The following is an 18415-nucleotide window of genomic DNA, read 5'->3' on the forward strand; positions in this document are numbered from 1 at the left end:
CCCCCTCCCACAACCCCTCCAGCAACCCTCAGTTTGTTCTCCATATTTATGAGTCTCTTCTGTTTTGTCTGCCTCCCTGTTTTTATATTATTTTTGTTTCCCTTCCCTTATATTCATGTGTTGTGTCTCTTAAAGTCCTCATATGAGTGAAGTCCTATGGTTTTTGTCTTTCTCTGACTAACTTCACTTAGCATAATACCCCCCCCCCAGTTCCATCCACGTAGTTGCAAATGGCAAGATTTCATTCTTTTTGATTGCCGAGTAATACTCCATTGTGTATATATACCACATCTTCTTTAACCATTCATCCATCGATGGACATTTGGGCTCTTTCCATACTTTGGCTATTGTTGATAGTGCTGCTATAGACATGGAGGTGCATGTGTCCCTTCGAAACAACACACCTGTATCCCTTGGATAAATGCCTAGTAGTGTAATTGCTGGGTCGTAGGGTAATTCTATTTTTAGTTTTTTGAGGAACCTCCATACTGTTTTCCAGAGTGGCTGCACCAGCTTGCATTCCCACCAGCAATGCAAAAGAGATCCTTTTTCTCTGCATCCTCGCCAACATCTGTTGTTGCCTGAGTTGTTAATGGTAGCCATTCTGACAGGTGTCAGAATCTCACTGTGGTTTTGATTTGTATTTCCCTGATGATGAGTGATGTTGAGCATTTTTTCATGTGTTGGTTGGCCATCTGGATGTCTTCTTTGGAGGAGTACAAAGATAATTTGAAAAACCTCTTTTCTTAAGGTGTTTTTTGGTTTTTTTTTTGTTTTGTTTTTTGTTTTTTTTTTTTTTTTGAGAGAGCATGTGCACAAGTGGGGGAGGGGCAGAGATGGCGGGGAGAGAGATAATCCCAAACAGGCTCCACGCTGTCAGCACAGAGCCCAGTATAGGGCTTACACTCATGAACTGTGAGATTGTGACCTGAGCTAAAATCAAGAGTTGGGCACTTAACTGACTGAGCCACCCAGGCATCCCTTAAAAACCTTTTAATAAGAGCTGAAGATCGCTTCTCGGCCTTTTGGCTAAGATCAAGTGTGGTATCTGTTCTTATCAGTTTAATAAGAGCTGAAATAATAACTGAATTTTTTGTTTTTGTTTTTTTTAGAGAGAGAGTGAGAGAGCGTGCAAGCAAGGGAGAGGCTCAGAGGCAAGGGTGGGAGAGAGAGAGAGAGAGAGAGAGAGAGAGAGAGAATGAATCTTAAGCAGGCTCCCCACTCAGTGCAGAGCCTGACACGCGGCTCAGTCCCACAGCCCTTGGATCATAACCTGAGCCGAAATCAAGAGTCAGGTGCTCAACCAACTGAGTCACCCAGATGCCCTATAAATAATACTGAATTTTTAAACTTTCTGTCATACTCATTCTTTTCAGACTTTGTAGAAGCATTTTTTTCAAATTAATGTCACCCTTTTGTTAAGCTCTCAATCAGGGGTATTTTATTTCTACAAATGGATCTTGATGTATAGAAAAGAATTAGGTAACGCTTTCTTGATCTTATTGTAAAAGTGTTTATCAAACTAATTAGGATGACCATTAATATCACTGGGGGACACTTAAAGATCCATTTTGCATCTTGAAGAGACTATTGAATTAATAGAGTTTATAATTTAAAACTTTAAATTTTCTAATAAACTTTGAAGAATGTATTGGTTTTAAAAATTGACACTCATTTATAAGAATTTTTTCTGATGTTCCTTAATATTTTTCATGGAAGCATTATTGTAAAAACTAAAAGGAACTATTGAAATATTTCTTTTATGTCTTATTTAATATAACAGAAAGTTCAGTCTTAATCTAATTATGAAGCATCGTTTGCTTTTCAGTTTTTATGTATCATTTTTTTACTGTAGGTAGTAGCACTCGTGATCTATTTCCAGCTTTCAAGTCCAAACTTGTTTAGATTTTTTAAACATGTATAGACTTGTTAACTCTCTAAAAAAGTAAATAATTGATTTGCTCATGTTTGCTGCCACATAAGAGGGACCTAGTTTATGAAAGTGAAGGGAGATTTTGAGCCAGTATCAAATTATTTGAATTTGAGTGAATCTTAAAGTAGTTCATAAGAATGAGTTCCCCTAGGATGTGTTGAAAGAAAATTTCTTTGAGGCCAGCACTGTAATGGCACAGTGGTACAATGCATACCTCTCTCTTAGGTAGCCAAGCACTGAGTTTCATCTGCTGCATCTTCCTTTTGGAGTAGTGTGATGTGATAGAACGCTCAGTTAGTTATCTGGAGGCAAATCTCTCCCAGGGCTTCAGTTCAATTCACTCATCTCTGAGGTATAGTATAAGAGGCAAAGTAGAGTCCGTGGTTTCCAATTAGGACTCTAGAGATCTTCAGAAAGCCATTGGTTTAGGGAATGCCCTATCAGATCACTTTCCCTGCTTAACCTGAGAAGATACAGAATGAACATGGTATAAGTCCATAAAGTAAATGGCTAAAGGAAATGCTTTAACCATCATCTGCTGTGTTAACCGTTACCTGCAGAGAAAGCAGTGTGAGTTTTTTCACCAGGCTGGCAATTCTGAGGTTTCTATTGGCATTTTATGACATTGCCCTGTTAATATATGTTTTTTTCTGATTTTTTCCCCCTGAAAACTCTTACAAATGCAGCATAAACTTGCTGTCTTTCTCATTCTTTTATTGCATTGGAATAAACAAAAAAAAAAAATTTTGATTTTTTCATTGGAACATACATTATTTTTATTTGTTTATATCTTCCACATGTTACTGTAAAATACAGTAAGCTAGTTGACATCTTCATCTTTTAGAAAAGATACTTTAATCTGTATTTTTATTAGCATTTGAAAAAATTAACTTTCACTGACCTTTCATAAGCCATTTTGTTTTATGTGTCTTTTGTAGTTTGTTGCTTGAGATTTGTTCCCATGCAGTATACAGTATCTTCAATTGTTTTCCTCACCATTGATTTTTAATATATATAAAATAATATATAAATAATTCATAATATAATAATATTCATAATATATTTTTTTCAAGTACATTGGTTCTTCTTAACTTTGCTCCCCACTCAAGATAAACCTTGACAGACTCGATGAGGGATTAGACCAACCCGTACTTCTACCAGTTTCGGTTCCTGTTCCTACCACAGTTGCTCTCTGTCAGGACAGCAGTGACCTCCCAGCTATCTAATACTATCTTCTCAGTCCTTCTCCTATTTGAGTTTGTAGACAAATAACATTACTGACATCTCTACGTTTTTTGCAATGTTCTCTTCTTGTCTCCTTGTCTTTCTGTGACTTTTTTTACACACATTCTTTTGTAAGTTTATTTTACTATGGAGGCTCCAACTATGTTTTTCCTCCTTCTCTCCTGAAACAGGAAAGTAGTTGTTTATTGCTTATGAAGTAAATGTATCCACTTTCAAGATTTTGACTCTCACCTTAATACAAATGACTCCTAAGTCTCTGCAGACCCAAATTTCTAAAAGTTGACTCATCTTTTCCACATAGCCCATTCAGACTTACCATTTTTTATGCCTACTCTGTGTACTGTCTCCTGACTTTCAGAGTATTTCTCTTAATGACTTTTCTTTCACCTACAAATCAGTCTCCACTTGAACCCAGGATCATCTTTTACTACTTTTCTTTCTCCCTAGTTTTATGTATGCATTTAATCTTCTCTGGCTGTGCCCAGCCCCTCCCCCCCCATCTTTATCTCACATTTCAACACCTCTCATCTATTCTTCCACTCAGTCTCTTCTTATCCCTTCCACTGCATTGCTACAATTTGCTTCTTGATTTACAGATTTGATGTCTTCCTGTGCAAAAATCATTCACTGCCTCATTAATTTATAGCACAACTCCAAGGTTCCTATAAAAGTTCAGACCATTCACAACTTGGATCAAGCCTCCTTCCCAGCTACCTTCCTTCTGCTGTCTTCCCTACCTCATCCCAGCTTCTCTCCACACTTTGACTCCATAAAGCCTTGACTCCCCATCGTATCAGACTATTCTCTTTCCTCTGATTTGTCAGATTCTCTGTGCTTACTAGAAAAGGTCACTGTAGAATGCATTTAATTCCTTAAAGATGCTATGTAACATGTATTTTTAGCTTTAAATACCACTTATAAACTATTTCTTCCATAGTTTTTTCAAAAATATTTATTTTCTGAACTACATTCATTTTGTTTAGTAACTTTGTAATATACATTGTACTGTACTTTATATGAATTCATTTTGAATTCCAAGATCATTTTGAACTCATGAATACTTGTAAAGTATTGATCCCTCTTATCAAGACATTCAATTTTGAATACGTGGAATAACATAAGTAAATATTAGTCTGGTTGCTGTCTGTTTTCAAATTTTGAGAGTAAAAATACAAAGGGAAAATTGTATTAGCTTTACACTAAGAATTAGATAAACTATGTGATAGCAAACATTTAAAATCATTTCCTAGGTGGGGCACCTGAGTGGCTCAATTGGTTAAGTGGCCGACTTCAGCTCAGGTTATGATCTTGTGGTCCATGAGTTCGAGTCCCACATCAGGCTCTGTGCTGACCACTCAGAGCCTCAAGCCTGCTTTGGATTCTGTGTGTCTCCCTCTCTTTCTGCATCTCCCCCACTTGCACTCTGTCTCTCTTTCTCTCTCACAAATAAACATAAAAAAATTTTTTTTTTAAATCATTTCCTAGAATCCAGTCTTGGATTTTTTAGCCAGTGACTTGTATAGAGGAGGTACTTAGTGAACGTTGAACTGTGCTGCATTCAGATCTTGCATCTGAAACTGTATCTAATACTGTTCATACATGAGAGTGAGAGGACTACACACACCAGCTGCCTCAGCAAGACATTTTAATAAATAGCTCTTATTCTCCTGGATGACTGTATCAAACTGAATATCCTAAGTACTTTGGAAATTAAAGTTTGCTGTTAATTTGTTAACTTTCTACAGTTACTGATAAGAAATACATACTACATGTAATAAAAGAATAGGAAATTCTTCTTTAGGACATTTTGTTGTTAGGTTGTATTGTGCTGCCACAGATGAGTATCGTGTTCCATGACAGCAATGAGTAACCTATGCTTTTATTTCAGTTTACAGAAAACACGTCCAGATTCTCTGCCCGTGTCAACTCAGTTTGTCTGAATAAAAAATAAGAATAATGTGGATATATATGTCCATAGTTAAATGAGTACTGCTCATTAGCCTACTAATCTCTTTGTAGTATACCTCTTACAAAAGTTTCAAGCTGCAAAATGATCTTAGTCCCTTTTACTGTCTAGCCTGAACTGGTGATGCTTCCCAGTATTGTGCTCAGAAATCAGAGGATCTGTTCTAGACAAAATCAAGCCCTTCTTCTATCCCTCCATACACCTGAAATATTCCATTGCAGTATTTTTCTTTTCATGTCGTTTATGTATTTATTTTCTCATTATATGGTCCTTGAGGGTAGGAACCAGATCTTGCCACCTGTAAGTCTCCATTACTTAGTAAATCCTACATGGTGGGTACTTAGTAAATACCTGTGGAAAGTTGTTTTAAAAGCTTTTATGAAAGAAAAAAAAAATACTGAATAACCCAAGTATTAATTTCTAGAAAGCCCTCTTAGCATAGCATTCTTCTTCTCCTACCTGCTTTGTTATCAAATAATACTACATTCTGTATTTGCCTATTTATTATGTTGCAGTGTTGTTATTAAAAGACCTTTTAAAAAAAGACCTTATAGTTCAGTGATTTCAGGTTTTAATTTCATTTTATTTTATAACCTTTTTTTACTATAATTACTAAACATAATTGGTTTATGCCTTTAAAATACTGTTATTCCAGTTACAGATGAATCTATACCCTCTTATTCTGGAGGTGATGTGCCAAGAAATGACAGTAGTATATGGTCAAAAGTAACTGAAGAGGGGACAGATCTCTCAGAACAACTCATGAGGAGTGGTTTTGCTGGAACTGAAATAGACCCTGAAAATGAAGAATTTATGCTCAGTATTAGCGGTCGACTACAAGCAGCAGTTGAGAAACTCCTGGAAGCTATAAGTGAAACGAGTAGTCAGGTAACCTCTTTATGTTGCTAATATGTACTAAATTTGCAGTAGGTTTTCTTTTAAGCCAGTGAACATCTAAATGTTTTCTTTCTATTGTCTCACGTAAATTTAGTCAAGTTCTTAACAATTGGTTATCTTTGTAACAACAGGGATCTTTGATATCACCGGGTTTCTTTTCAGGTGGTAAGAGTTCATTTAATGTCCTGATGGACTTTTCAAGTTCAAAATTCAATGTTGTTTTAATTTTCAGATTTTCTAGACTCTTGAACATTACTTTTTTGATATCAAAAGAGATTTTTTTTTAATATATGAAATTTATTGTCAAATTGGTTTCCATACAACACCCAGTGCTCATCCCAAAAGATGCCCTCTTCAATGCCCATCACCTCCCTTCCCCTCCCTCCCACCCCTCCCCCATCAACCCTCAGTTTTTAAGAGTTTCTTATGCTTTGTCTCTCTCCCAGTCTAATCTCTTTTTTTTTCCTTCCCCTCCCCCATGGGTTTCTGTTAAGTTTCTCAGGATCCACATAAGAGTGAAAACATATGGTATCTGTCTTTCTCTGTATGGCTTATTTCACTTAGCATCACACTCTCCAGTTCCATCCATGTTGCTACAAAGGGCCCTATTTCATTCTTTCTCATTGCCATGTAGTATTCCATTGTGTATATAAACCACAATTTCTTTATCCATTCATCAGTTGATGGACATTTAGGCTCTTTCCACAATTTGGCTATTGTTGAGAATGCTGCTATAAACATTGGGGTACAAGTGCCCCTATGCATCAGTACTCCTGTATCCCTTGGGTAAATTCCTAGCAGTGCTATTGCTGGGTCATAGGGTAGGTCTGTTTTTAATTTTCTTTTTTTTTTTTTTTTTTTTAATTTTTTTTTTTTTAACGTTTTATTTTTGAGACAGAGAGAGACAGAGCATGAACAGGGGAGGGTCAGCGAGAGGGAGACACAGAATCTGAAACAGGCTCCAGACTCTGAGCTGTCAGCACAGATTCCGACGTGGGGCTCGAACTCACGGACCGCGAGATCATGACCTGAGCCAAAGTCGGCCGCTTAACCGACTGAGCCACCCAGGCGCCCCTGTTTTTAATTTTCAAAAGAGATTTTAACTTTACCCTTATTTGTAATATTCTGCAGTGTATGTTATTTATTTCAAGGTATAGTATCAGCAATCTCTTAAACTATATGCTCCAGTATGTCCTAACACACTAACTACTGTTGTCATGTGACAACAAATCATACCTGTAATCCTTCACATTTTTACTTCCTTTTCATGAACGTTAATAGATTACCTCATTTTACTGTCTCTTGGTAGGCAATATCTCTTGGTAGTGAGGGACAGTTTCTACGTTGAAGCACAGTTTTTATAGAAATTTTAAAGGGACACAACCATTTATAAGTTAAAATGCAATTTTCTCTGTCTATAACATTTTTTACACTATGGTAATTATTTCTTAAGTTACTGAAGTTACGTAAAAGAAGCTGTAGAATCATAGCTATGGTGTTATTTGAATGAGTACTCCATTGTCATCAGTTAGAGCCAGTATTAACATTTTCATTGATATCTTTATTCAGAGTATCATAGATCCATGTGTATTTCTAACAGAAGTTGAGAAGTTGAAAGACATGTCTTTCATGTCTTGTTATTTCTTTTTTTTTTTTAATCTTTTATTCATTTTTGAGAGAGACAGTATGAGTGGGGGATGGGCAGAGAGAGAGGGAGACAGAATCCGAAGCAGGCTTCAGGCTCTGAGCTGTCAGCACAGAGCCCAACACGGGGCTTGAGCCCATGGACAGCGAGATCATGACCTGAGCCGAAGTCGGACGCTTAACTGACTAAGCTACCCAGACGCCCCTATGTCTTGCTATTTCTAATGTCTGGCTTTTATTGACGTTACTTTTTTTCCTCTAAGAAATTGCTCTGTTATGGAATGTCTCTGCAATAGCAGTGACTGTAGGATGTATCATATTTGGCAAATATTGTTATATATTTTGTGTTTTAATGCCAAATTCATTTAGGTTAAGTTAGTGATTGGGTCCTCTCCTTGTTACTGACCCTTGAAATCACTTGTTAACCACCTACTATTTGGTTACTTTCTCATTATCCATTTCTTTTTATCTTGGCAACTTGCTATTGGCATTTAACAAAGAAGGCATTATCAAAACAACATATTTCCAGTGAAATATTTGCCTTCTGAATAGTCATCAGATAACCAGAGTTTTTCCCAGGTCCATTTTTCTTTGTAAGGAGGTAGTCTAAATTCTTTTCTGGGATAGAATATAGACTGTATCTTTAAGAGCAAATTACCAGGGACGCCTGGATGGCTTAGTTGGTTAGGTGTTTGATTTGGTTTTGGCCCAGGTGATGATCTGACAGTTTGTTCAAGCCCCATGTCAGGCTCTGTGCTGACAGTGTGGAGCCTGCCTGGGATTCTCTCTCAGCCCCTCTCCTGCTCGCTCGCTCTCTCTCTCTCTCTCTCTCTCTCTCTCTCAAAAATAAATAAACTTAAAAAAAAAAACAAAACCAGAAAACAAATTACCACTTGGAATGAGAATTCACCATTTGGCCAGAGGAATGTATCATAATATATCTACTGTTAATTTTCTGCGTTGTACCAGAAAGCAGTTTGAGTGGCCAAACTAAGGTATTCATATTCAGTTAAGCAGGTCTCAGAAATGTTTTCATAGATAAATTCTGAAGATATGTGTATGTATATATGTAACAGAAGAAATTGCTGTCTTTGGACAATTCTTGTTTTTCTGAACCTTTCTTTCAGAGCAGGTACAAAATGATTAAAAGTCAGTTACTTACAGATTTCCTTGAGCATCACAAAGAACTGAAAGAAGTGCAGTAGTTTTGAAAACTGAAATCTTTGTGTATTTACTAATACACAATAAAAAGGATAACTATACAAACAATAGTGGTCCTATCTTTCACTAAAACCACAGTGAGTTATTTTTCATTGCCAACATCCTAAGTGATGGTAAGAAAATGGCACCAATAAAAACCAGCTTCATTTGTGTTATTAATTTAAGACATTATACTCTTGGATCAGAGAATTTCAATGTTTATTGTATTTTTCTTCGGCCTTAGGTAGACTACTGAAGCTCAAACATTGAAATTCTGAGTGCTACATCATAATAAGGAATTCCATAGCTATTATAAGAAAATAATATTTTCTACTAAGATTTACTATTTTGTCTTTTCTAAATTATCATAAATACTGGATTGGCTTTCTTTTAGAATGCTTGCATATAAGCCACTTTAACAATATGCTACTCTACTGAGTCAGCTGATCCAGTTCCGGCATTTTCAGCTGTTGCTTTTCACCACTTTTAAAGTTTGAATACATATGTGTCATAATTACCCCTTTTATTCTCTGCAGTCTCTGATAGTCTTGCCTCTTTTTTTTTTTTTTTAATATTTCAGCTACATTAGTATTGAATTTCCGTGATTTGTACTCTTTCATGCTATGAAAAACCTGACAATACTTTCCCTTTCTTGACCACTGTTAAATACTTTTCACCTGGATCTTGAGCACTGTTAATACTGTCGCTGCCACTTGGTATCATTGTAAATTATGGACAGTCTAGTTAATGCAATACAGTTGACCTTCAAACAGTACAGGTTTGAACTGTGTAGCTCCATTTATATGGAGATGTTTTTCAGCATATGCGGCACAGTACTGTAAATATATTTTCTCTTCTTTATGATTTTTCTTAACTTTTTTTCCTAGATTACTTTATTGTAAGAGTACAGTATATAGTATATAACATATATACAAAATATGTGTTAATCATTTATGTCATCAATAAGGCTTCTGGTCAACAATAGGCTATTAGTAGAGTTTGCAGGGAGTCAGAAGTTATATGGAATTTGGGGGCATCTGGGTGGCTCAGTCGATTAAGTGGAGGACTTTGGCTCAGGTCATAATCTTGCGGTTCAGGAGTTCAAGCCCTGTGTCAGGCTCTGTGCTGACAGCTCAGAGCCTGGAGCCTGCTTCAGATTCTGTGTCTCCCTCTCTCTCTCTGCCCCTCCCCAGCTCACGCTCTTTCTCTCTCTTTCTCAGAAAAATAAACATTAAAAAAAAATTTATTTTAAGTTATCTGGATTTTTGTGCAGGGGATCCGTGGCCCAACCCCCGCATTGCTCCAGGGTCAATTATATAATAATTTGACAAACACCATGGAAAATGGTAAATAAATTAGAAGGGATTTGTGGTTGGACTTGTTCCTATAGGCTATTATAGAGAAACTTCCCCCATAATCCATGAATACTGCCAACAGAAAAGTGTGTGGGATCCAACTGAAATACTCGTTTTCCCAGGCCAAGATCATACCTCATCACATCTGCTTATGTGATCAAGTTGTGAGGTACCGTAGGAGCCTGACCATGTCATTTTTCCAAATTATTTGCAATCTGTCAAATAACTGAAATAGCAATTTGTAAAATAAAAAATAAAATAAGATAGCAATTTATTATTAAGCTTTTATCATATTGTTTTAAATATCAATGAACAGGTCACAAAAATTTTGCCTAGAGCACTAAGTAGTTCTCAAACTGCAGTCTCTAAACCAGCAGCATCAGCATCATTGAGGACTTGCTGTAAATTTAAATTCTCAATCCCCGTCCCAGACCTACTGAATGATGAAGCCCAGCAACCTTTGTTTCAGCAGGTCCTTTAGGTGATTCTGATAATGCACTGAAGTTTGAGAACCACTGTTCTAGAGATGATTAGTATAATGTTCACATTATTCTAACTGAATTTTTAAGTGTTCTAATATCTATTATATAAAAGGTTAAAGTAATTGTTGACATTTGGTATAAAAATCAGGTGTTTCTTAGGTGATTTCTTTTAATCCAAATTCAATTCACCCACTACTCTTCCATGGATAGATGTTTAAAGCCATTGACTTCTTCAGAATATTGTCATTAATAACTAAAATGTTCTTGAACCTAATGAATCTTATTAATAGCTTGTCAGATTGAGATAAAATTATGTGTAATCACCTCTGTGAAATAACTTGTATTCCATTTTTGTTTTAATGTGTCATTGGTTATTCATAATAGTATAGTTCCCTTTTACCTTATTTTTTTTTTTTCACTTGTTACAAAAATTCTAAGGCAGAGTTGAGAGACGTTGCTATAGTATATTAGTGCTTGCAGTGACCAAGAAGTTCAGGTAAGTAGCTCTGTACAGTATACCCTGAGACCAGGAAAGAGAGTAGCATCTCATACTTTGGAGTAAGGTAGGCCCAGGTAGTTTTATTGGAAGACTTGATGCTTGAGATGAATCATTCATTCATCATATTTATTGAGTACCTACTATATAGCAATTGCTATTTTATATACCGGAAGTATAGCATTGAATAGAATAGACAAAATCCTTACTTTTGTAGAGCTTACAATTCAGTGGTGGCAACTAACAGTGTATAAACATAGAGTATGTCAGGTGGTGATATCTGCTGGGAAGATACATAAAATAGGGGAAGGTAGAGCATGATGACGAAAGGGCACATTTTATATAGGAAAATGGAGGAAGACTTCTCTGATAAAGGAATAGTCAGGCATGTTTCATACGGAAGATTAGGAGACAGCCATATAGGTAAGTATGAGAAGAATGGCTTAGGCAAAGGAATAACAAGTGTGAAGGCCCTGAGGAGGTCATGTGCTTGTTCTTTGTGTGGCTGACAAAGAGGCCAGTGTGGCTAGAGCAAGGAGAGTGAGAAGAGTGGAAGATGGATGGGGTCAGAGTGATACTTGGGAACCAGATAACATGGAACTTGGAATTCAGTTCTTAATGAGATATGGAGTCATTATGTATAACTTTTTAACTTTTTATTTTGAAATAATTTTAGACTTAGAGAAAAGTTGCAAAAATAGTACAAATAGTGTTTCCATGTACCCTTCATTGACCTCCCCTAATATTAACATCTTGCATAACCATATTATAATTATCAAAGCTTAGAAAGTAAAACTGGTACAGTGCTATAAACTGAAATACAAACCATTTGGATTTTACCATTTTTTCCCACTACGTCCTTTTCCCATTCCAGGATCCCACATTGCATTTAGTTGTCATGTCTTCTTCAGCTCTCTTAGGCTATCTCTGACGGTTAGTACCTGAGTCCCTCTTTGTCTTTTATGACCTTGACACTTGATAAGGACTGGCTAGTTATTTTGTAGAATGTCTCTCAATTTGGATTTGTCTGACGTTTTCTCACAATTACCTGAATCTTAAGCATTTTTGACAAAAATATCACAAAAATGATGTGCCTTCTCAGTGTGTCATATCAGAGGGCACATGATGTCAATATGTCTTACTACTGTAATGTTAATCTTGATTTCTTGTGGTGTCACCTGGGTTTCACTGTACCATTACTATTCTTCCCTTTGTAATTAATAAATATCTTGGAGGAGGTACTTCGAGATTATGCAAATATCTTGTTTCTCCTTAAACTTTCATCCACTATTTTGAGCATTCATTGGTGGATCTTGCCTGTGCAATTATTACTGTGGTATTCTAATGGTGATTTTCTATCTTCCTCATTCCTTAATCTATTAGAATTATTACATTTATAATCAGGATCTATATGTATTCATGCCTGTTTATTTTTTTCAGTGGGTAATAATCCAATACTATAGTAGTTTATTTTGTTCCAGCTTTGGCATTGAGAACTCTTTCAGGTTGGCTCTTACACCTTTTCAAAGTACTTTTTTTTTTTTTTTTTTTTTGAGCATTTGCACTATCAGAGGCTCCAGACCAATTTTGTGTTATTCCTGCCCCAGCCCTAGAATCCACCACTTCTCCAAGGAATTTAGGCTTCTTGTTAGAGAATGAGATTTACAAACCACGATCTGGATGTTATATGAGTTCACTTTTAACCAAGTGTATCATGACTTGTAGGTTCTCTTGTAGACCGTTTGAAAATATATGGGGTATATTAACCCTTGCATCTGTTTTTATTTCCATATCTTTATGTATATATAGTAAAAACCTAACTTCATATATTACCTCTTATTCTGATCCAGTACCACAACATTCATTCTACCCCTTCCCCTTCCCTTTGTAACTTTGTTCTCCATCAATGAGAGACTAGGCTCTCATTTTACTTATTTGTTCAGCCATATATACCCATAAAGTAATTTCACAATTGCAAGGCTATACCCCTGAGGAGAACATATTTACATATGTACAGTACTTTTTGTCTTTAGCCTTACATAGTCGAAAATACTGTTTTTCAAAGTATGTTAGGTTAACTCTTTTCTTCCTCACTTCTTAAGTAGTTTTGTTATTCACTTTTAATACAATTAGAATTATTTGTTACAGTTTTTATTCCATTTTGGGTTTCCCTATGTTCTGGTTAATTTTTTTTTAATTTACATATGGTAAATTTCACTCTTTGTATGGGTAATGCTTTCGATTGTGACAGATGCATAGAGTTTTATATCTACCACCACAAACATGATACAGAATCATTCCATCCCTCCAAATTCCCCAGTACTTCTCTTCTGTAGTCAGCCCTTCTACCTCCTGCTACTGGCAACCCCTGGTTGCTTTCCATGCGTATAGTTTTGCCTTTACCAGACTGGTGTAAATAAAATGATACATTATCATTGTATCATTGTACTTTTGGGCCTGGCTTCATTGTCTTAAAGTGCATGTATGATTCATCATCAATTCATCAATGTTGTTGCATGTATTAATAGTTTGTTCCTTTTTATAGCTGAGGAATATTATATTGTATGGATGTACCATATAATTTATTTAGAGGACATGCAGATTGTCTCTAGCTTTGGATGGATCATTAGAAATTTTTGAATAACTGATCTAACTTCTATTTTTCAAAAGGATCATTTTGACTGCATTGTCAAAAATAGACTGAGGGGATGGAGAAGTCTAAAGCAGAAGCATAGAAACCACTTAGAGAAGTCACTTCCCCAGATATACAAGTTAGGTGGTGGGATTAGAATTTGAACCCAGGCAGTCTGGCTGTGCTCTTAACTGCCAGTTCTTCTGCCCTTTGAAAATGAATGAGGTCAGTTACTGCTGACTGGTCATGTTATTCACAGACTAAAGAATGGATTTTGAAATTTGGGCATCATTGGTAGTCTTACAAGAGCACTTTGGTGGAGTAATGGAGATGAAAGTGTAATTCAAGAGAAAATGAGGGGAAAGAAGTGAAAGACTTAAAAGACAAGTAGAAACTAAGTAGGTAGGTCAGAAGAAAATTTGTGATGAATGGTATAGTGTAAACCAGCATGATATGTATGCAGACAGTGGATAGTATTGTGATATGAAACTTCGGGGATGGAAGATGGAAAACTGATAGACGGTAAAGGTAGAGAAATAGCCAGTAGTTACATGTCAGAGTCCTTCATAAGCTAACTTTATATTGTAAAATGTGGACAGTCATTGAAATACTTTTGATGGGAATAGAATATCAGAGGCCCCTGGGTGGCCTAGTCAGTTAAGCAACTCTTGATTTCAGCTCAGGTCATGATCTCATGGTTCGTGGGTTCAAGCCCTGTGAAGGGATCTGCACTGACAGCACGGAGCCTGCTTGGAATTCTCTCTTTCCCTCCCTCTCTGCCCCTCCTCTGTACATGTCTCTCTAAATAAATAAACATTAAAAAAATAATAATGATTAAATTTGTGTCTTAGATTCCTTTAGGCAGCGGTTTGATAGGCAGATAGGCAAGAATATGGTGAGGAGAGATTCTGAATGTAGGAAGCAGAAGGCCCTTATAATATATTCCAAGTAAAAAGTGATAGAAGTAAAATTAAGGCAGGAGGAAGTGATTTTAAAACTTTTAGGAAATTGAATTTAGTAGCATTTGGTATGACTGAATGTAGGGGATAAGGAAGAGAAGAGGAAACCAAGCATAAATCCTTAATCAACCAAGTTGTTGTATTTCATTTGAAATGCATAGAAGAGGCATCAAGTAAAGATAATCACTTTTTGGGTGATTTGGGAGTTTGGGTAGAACTAGATTGAAGGTTGTTATTACTTAAAGACCTTGAAGCCATGGTTTTAGAGTGTATACAGAGCTATTTTTGTACTGGTAGAATGCTGACATTTAAAAGAGAATAAAAATTGGGGCGCCTAGGTGGCTCAGTTGGTTAAGCGTCTGACTTCAGCTCAGGTCATGATGCCACAGTTCATGAGTTTGGGCCCCACGTGGGACTGTGCTGACAGCTAGCTCAGAGCCTGGAGCCTGTCTTCAGAGTCTATGTCTCCCTCTCTCTTTATCCCTCCCCTCCTCGCTTGCTCTCTCTCTCTCTCTCTCTCTCTCTCAAAAAAAAAAAAAACAAACAAAAAAACATAGAATAAAAATAGTTAAGTCTATGGGAGAGATCGAGAATGAGAAGTAATTTTTCCAAGAGAATAGTGTCATAAAAGCCAGATGAGAAGTGATTTTTCCAGAAGTTGTCACTTACTACAGAAAGTTATAGGTGGCTGATGATTTAGTGTCCATTGGATATTTCATTGTGTGTGTTAACAGTGACCTTGATGAGAATGGTTTCATGGAGTTGGTGGAGGAGTATTCAAAATTCAGAGTTGGAGAAATAGAGACAAGCAATTTTGTGACTACTAGCTGTGAAGAAAACAGAATACTGGCTTGAAAAAGGGAAGGTGCTTTTTTTAAAGGTTGGAATGGTATACCTTGAGTAGAAGTGGAGAAGTTGAAGATTGCAGGTCACAAACAGATGGGCTTTCTTGAGCCAGGTCCTTGGAATAAGTGAGGATGGAATCCAGAAACAAGTGGAAGGTGTGGTGTGTGGATCAAAAAGACTTGCCTCCTTTCAGATTGGAGAAAGATTATTGCAGATTATTGTGGATTTATGTTTGGGATGGAGGAGGGGTTTCATTGAAGTCCCCGTAGCCTAAGTAAATATTGTCAGATATTCAAGATTCTTTTCTTTTTAACAGTGTGGATTTTTATGTTGTGTGATTTTAGTAGAAGATATGTGATTAAGCCTTGTATTTAGTTTTAAGGTTTAGTATGCTTTGGGTACCATAGATACATCCTGCTTCAACAAAAGAACTAGTGAGTTTGTTTACTAAGTATCAGGGTTTCTATCTGGGCTTATTTCATAACATCTATTAAAGGATTATTTTACTTTATTTGATTAGACAGGTGACTTGCCCTGTGGTATATACATGCAAATCCATATAATGTGATTATTGTGATGAATGTCATTAATGTGATGAATTGTATTTCTCTTTTGCCCAGATAGGCTACCGTAAAATTAGGCTTATATTCAATCTATTGCAGTTTCCTATTGTTGGGAGAGTTTTCATTATAATACGAGGGAAAGTGCTTAAAGACTACCCACAGGCCCTTAGAAAGGTATCTCTTTAACATAATCTTTATTCAGTAGTCTCTTTGTGGTACTGCAGAAAAGTTATCTTTGAGAGTATGGTTTCAGATTCTTGTTTCTTGAATCAGGTAGAAAAGGAATTCAGTCTGTTCCATGGGAGTAGCCTTTTCAGCTTTTCCAGAATTCAGAGGTGCTACTGAGAGATTCCTTTAGGCCTTGGAAAAAATTAATGAGGAACTTCCTCCCACAGAATCATGGTTATTACAGGTAACTCTCATGAGTTTAGTATCACTTTTGAGAATAATGGAATTTAAGCGACATGTTTCTATATCTTCTCAAAAAAGAAGACTCTTTCTGAGGATAAAACAATAGTTTAAGATTTTGTTTTGTCAATGTTAAGGGTTTTTTGTTTTTTTTTTAATGTTTATTTTTTGAGAGAGAGAGTACGAGTCGGGGAGGGATAGAGAAAGAGGGAGACACACAGAATCTGAAGCAGGCTTCAGGCTCTGAGCTGTCAGCACGAAGTCCGATGTGGGGCTCGAAATCACGAACCGCAAGATCATGACCTGAGCTGAAGTTGGACACTTAACCAGCTACCTGAGCCACCCAGGTGCCCCTGTCATTGTTAAGTTTTAAACATAATTGTAATCAAAGTGTTGAAATGCATTTTCCCATTAGGGTTTCCCCCAGTGTGCTTATTATATTGGTCAGGGTTCTGTCAGAGTATTGTATCCAGGATTCAGCCCCTCTATTAAATAACTTACAGAAATAAGTGAACAAGTCAGTATCCAAAAGACAGCAACAGAAGTGTTTTACAATTTGAAAGAAATGTTTAAGGGCGGAAAAGGTTAAATATCTTAACATTGTATGATTCAAATAAAGCTGTTTAGTTAGGGAAACAAACGTAGCTCTATACAACAAGTTAATAGCCTTCAAATATGCCTGAAATCTTGATTATCTGGAACCTGGGAACAATGAGCTAGTCTAAATATTTAAAGGGCATCCTCCTAAAAATTGAAGTCATTTTGCTTTAACTGCTTTTGATCGTAAAAAGTTTTATGTGCTTTCTAAAATTAAAAAAAAAAAAATAGAATTTGAATTATTCCAATGCAGAGTAATCTGTCTGAACATCAGTTAATATACCATACGTTAATATACTGTTGTTAGGAGAGCTATTTTCCTCTATCTTAAATCAACTCTACTGCTGTTTTGAGTCATTTTTTTCCCTCCTTAATTTTACTGTTTTTTTTTCTTTGTGGTTAGTTTCTTAACTTTGACCTATGTTCTGTTATAAGGGTCTACATCTTGATGTTTTTGTTTTACATGGATGGAAACAAGTTTTACGTGCTTTCAAAAATTGGAAAGATATAAATTGGAGTATTTTAATTTAGGGTCACCTTTTTGAACATGAATTAATATAATATGCCATTAGTTAATATTCTGTTGTTATAAGGACTGTTGGCCTCATTCTAAATCATCTTATTAATCTGCTTTTTGAGTCTTTTTTTTCCTCCCTACTTTTTTTTTTTTTCTTTGTAGTTAGTTCTTACCTTGACCTGAATGTTTCTGTTTTTAAAGAGATACTTCTTGGGGCGCCTGGGTGGCTCAGTCGGTTAAATGTCCGACTTCAGCTCAGGTCATGATTTCGCGGTCTGTGAGTTTGAGCCCCGCATCGGGCTCTGCGCTGACAGCTCAGAGCCTGGAGCCTGCTCCAATTCTGTGTCTCCCTCTCTCTCTGCCCTTACCCCACTCATGTTCTGTCTCTCTCCCTCTCTCAAAAATAAACATTAAAAAAAATTTTTTTAAACGATACTTCTTACTTTCAGAGTTTTGTTTTTGCTTCAAATACGAGAAATTGGACACCACATTATCAAAATAAACTAATTTCCAGAGGGAGCGAGGAAAGAGTATTTTGAGAACTATATGATATGCTAAGTAAGCATGGGTCCTAGCAACCAATTCATAAAGCTGAGCAGCTAGGATACGGATGACTTTGTATCTGCTGAAGATCAAAAAAGTCAAATTTGGCTAAACCAGTGTACTGTTAGGCCT

The 18415-nt window shown here is 36.3% G+C and overlaps 1 protein-coding gene and 1 pseudogene across 5 annotated transcripts in view; both read left to right on the forward strand.

Annotated features, from left to right (window-relative positions):
• The window catches only part of AKAP9 (A-kinase anchoring protein 9), a 151512-nt gene that overhangs the window by 81112 nt on the left and 51985 nt on the right, over window positions 1-18415 (forward strand). For all 5 annotated transcript variants that reach the window (XM_007076722.3, XM_042966211.1, XM_042966220.1 and 2 more), the window contains one exon: window positions 5800-6032. In XM_007076722.3, coding sequence (XP_007076784.2) covers window positions 5800-6032 — 233 coding nt within the window. The remainder of the gene's footprint in view (window positions 1-5799; window positions 6033-18415) is intronic.
• Window positions 1010-1133, forward strand: LOC122236842 (annotated as a pseudogene).

Source organism: Panthera tigris, chromosome A2, assembly GCF_018350195.1.
Source record: "Panthera tigris isolate Pti1 chromosome A2, P.tigris_Pti1_mat1.1, whole genome shotgun sequence".
Lineage (NCBI taxonomy): Eukaryota > Metazoa > Chordata > Mammalia > Carnivora > Felidae > Panthera > Panthera tigris.